This window comes from Sprattus sprattus (genome assembly GCF_963457725.1).
Source record: "Sprattus sprattus genome assembly, chromosome: 6".
NCBI classification, from domain to species: Eukaryota; Metazoa; Chordata; class Actinopteri; order Clupeiformes; family Clupeidae; genus Sprattus; species Sprattus sprattus.
In genome coordinates this window covers 10,535,625-10,538,124 of record NC_137925.1, presented here as the reverse complement: position 1 = coordinate 10,538,124, position 2,500 = coordinate 10,535,625, and the positions used below count along the sequence as shown (strand labels likewise).

The window sequence follows — 2,500 nt, the reverse complement described above, 5'->3', positions numbered from 1 at the left end:
GTGACCCTTCTGTCCTTGTTCAATGTCGTCTTACCCAGCCAACCTTCTCTGTGTGTGTGTGTGTGTGTGTGTGTGTGTGTGTGTGGTGTGTGTGGTGTGTTGTTTATGTAGATGTGTGTGTGGTGTGTGTGTGTGTTTTGTTTACGTGGATGTGTGTGTTTGTGTTTCGTTTATGTAGATGTGTGTGTGTACGTGCATGTGTGTGTTTTGTTTATGTAGATGTTTGTGTACGTGCATGTGTGTGTGTTTTGTTTATGTAGATGTGTATGTGCATGTGTGTGTGCTTTGTTTAGGGAATATAGCCAAGAAACGTTACTCGCGATCTCAATAGAAGGGTCAAATACATACATTTCCCAGCCAACATGGGAGCCTTGACATCTACACTGAAACATCTTACGCAAGTTAGGGTTATTGTTTTAACTGTGCAGTAAACCTGGGTTTATCAATGTTAGGTAGTAAGCAGTGCAATCTTGCTAACTAGCTGGCTGCAACTTGCTGATTTTTACCTTGCTTTTAAAATACTAGAACTATGTTTGATCCCCATATGCAGTTTTACTCATTGACTTTTCCTAAAACCGTGTTATTCACCACATTTAGGGGAGTTTGTTTTGAATGTGGATTCATTAATGATGGTTAGCAAGCACATGCAGGTCTCAGCAGGGACGGGAGGAAGAGAGGGCCATGGGAGCTGGGTTAGAAACGTGTCCCTAAGGGCCGTACACCAGCACACTGCTTTCTGAGGGCCTTACACCAGCACACTGCTTTCTGAGGGCCTTACACCAGCACACTGGGGTGAGAGTAACGGGATCGGTGAAGGGAGAGAGAGACAGGGGATCGGTGTAGGGAGAGAGAGAGAGAGAGAGAGAGAGGCAGGGGATCGGTGTAGGGAGAGAGAGAGACTTCTAGCCAACTTCTAGCATAGGTCAACCTCACAGTTGATTGTTCATCTACAGCTTGTTGCATTATTTCATGCATGAATATTATAAAAAAAAAAGACATAATCTCTAAGCATTTACAATGTAGACTTGACTGACACATCTTTTAAATCAAGTAAGTAGTCAGGTGTTCTAGGGGGTTGTGTGTGTGATGGAAGGGGGGGGCTTCAGGGGCCTATAGATCATCACTTTATATGGTACCTGGAAAATCAGGAGGTAGCATGAGGATCAGGAGGTTTTTTTTCAAGGCAAGCGTGGGAACCCTGGAGATGTATGTGTAAGTGTTTGTGTACGTGCATGTGTGTGTGTTTTGTTTATATAGATGTGTGTGTACGTGCATGTGTGTGTGTTTTTGTTTATGTAGATGTGAGAGTGTGTGTGTGTTTTGTTTATTTAGATGTGTGTGTGTGTGTGTGTGTGTAAATGCATGTGTGTGTGTTTTGTTTATGTAGATGTGTGTGTATGTGTGTGTGTGTGTATGTGTGTGTGTGTACGAGCATGTGTGTTTGTTTTGGGCGTTTAAACAAATGAGACATGAGAATGACACAACGCTTACTAATAAAATTATCATCACACACACACACACACACACACACACACACACACATAAGAGAAGGCCACAGGCAGATAACCTCCTCTGTATCCCAGCATTACACACACACACACAGACACACACACACACACATAGACAAAAGCAAACATTTACCATGTTAATCCTTTTGTGTATTGGCTGATTAGGTAAAAATAGATGAACACACACACACACAGACACACACACACACACACACATCGACACTCAAACACACACTTTGCTCTTCACAGTTCTTCAGATTCTCTCAGTTCAATCTTAACCCAGTCAGAGGCATATTAATTATGACCAAAACCATATAGTGTCGTGTGTGCATGTGTGCGTGTGCGTTTGTGTTTGTGTAAAGATGAGTGTTGGGTTAGATGATGTTCAAAGTGTGTGTGTGTTGTTGTTTTGATGATGTTTGTTTGTGTTTGCAGGGAGTGGGGGCGGACCCTCATGTTGCTCTGGCCCTCTCCCCTGAAGCCAAACTGACCAAAGAGAAGCAGGAAGACTTCCTAGCCACGCCCACAGATGCCCAGGAGCTGTCAATTAGGATAGGTAGAGGCGGAGCTTACCCAGGCAAGCCTCAACTCTCATCCCCACACACCCATCACCACGACCCTCACCTTTTGAACTCTGACCCCGACACACCCATCACCACGACCCTCACCTCTGAACTCTGACCCGACCACCAGGAACCCTCATTGACTAGGGCACCAGACTGTACAACACCTATAAACCACACACAGACACAGACACAGACACAGACACAGACACAGACACAGACACAGACACAGACACAGACACAGACACAGACACAGACACAGACACAGACACAGACACAGACACAGACACAGACACAGACACAGACACACGCGAGTGTAGTGCTCCTGTACCTCTGAGTGACACCGCTTCTGATTGCCCCCCCCCCTCCTCCTCTTATCTACTCTGATCAGTGTGATTCATGTTCCAATCGGTGTTTCTCTTGCTTTGC

General features: G+C 45.0%; 1 protein-coding gene across 1 annotated transcript in view; it reads left to right on the top strand.

The window, feature by feature from the left end:
* Positions 1-2,500, top strand: part of slc39a11 (solute carrier family 39, member 11) — a gene marked incomplete at its 5' end in the record, with an annotated part of 24,084 nt that overhangs the window by 9,835 nt on the left and 11,749 nt on the right. The window contains one exon of the mRNA XM_080840604.1: positions 1,944-2,085. Within this exon, the coding sequence (XP_080696730.1) occupies positions 1,944-2,085 (142 nt within the window). The remainder of the gene's footprint in view (positions 1-1,943; positions 2,086-2,500) is intronic.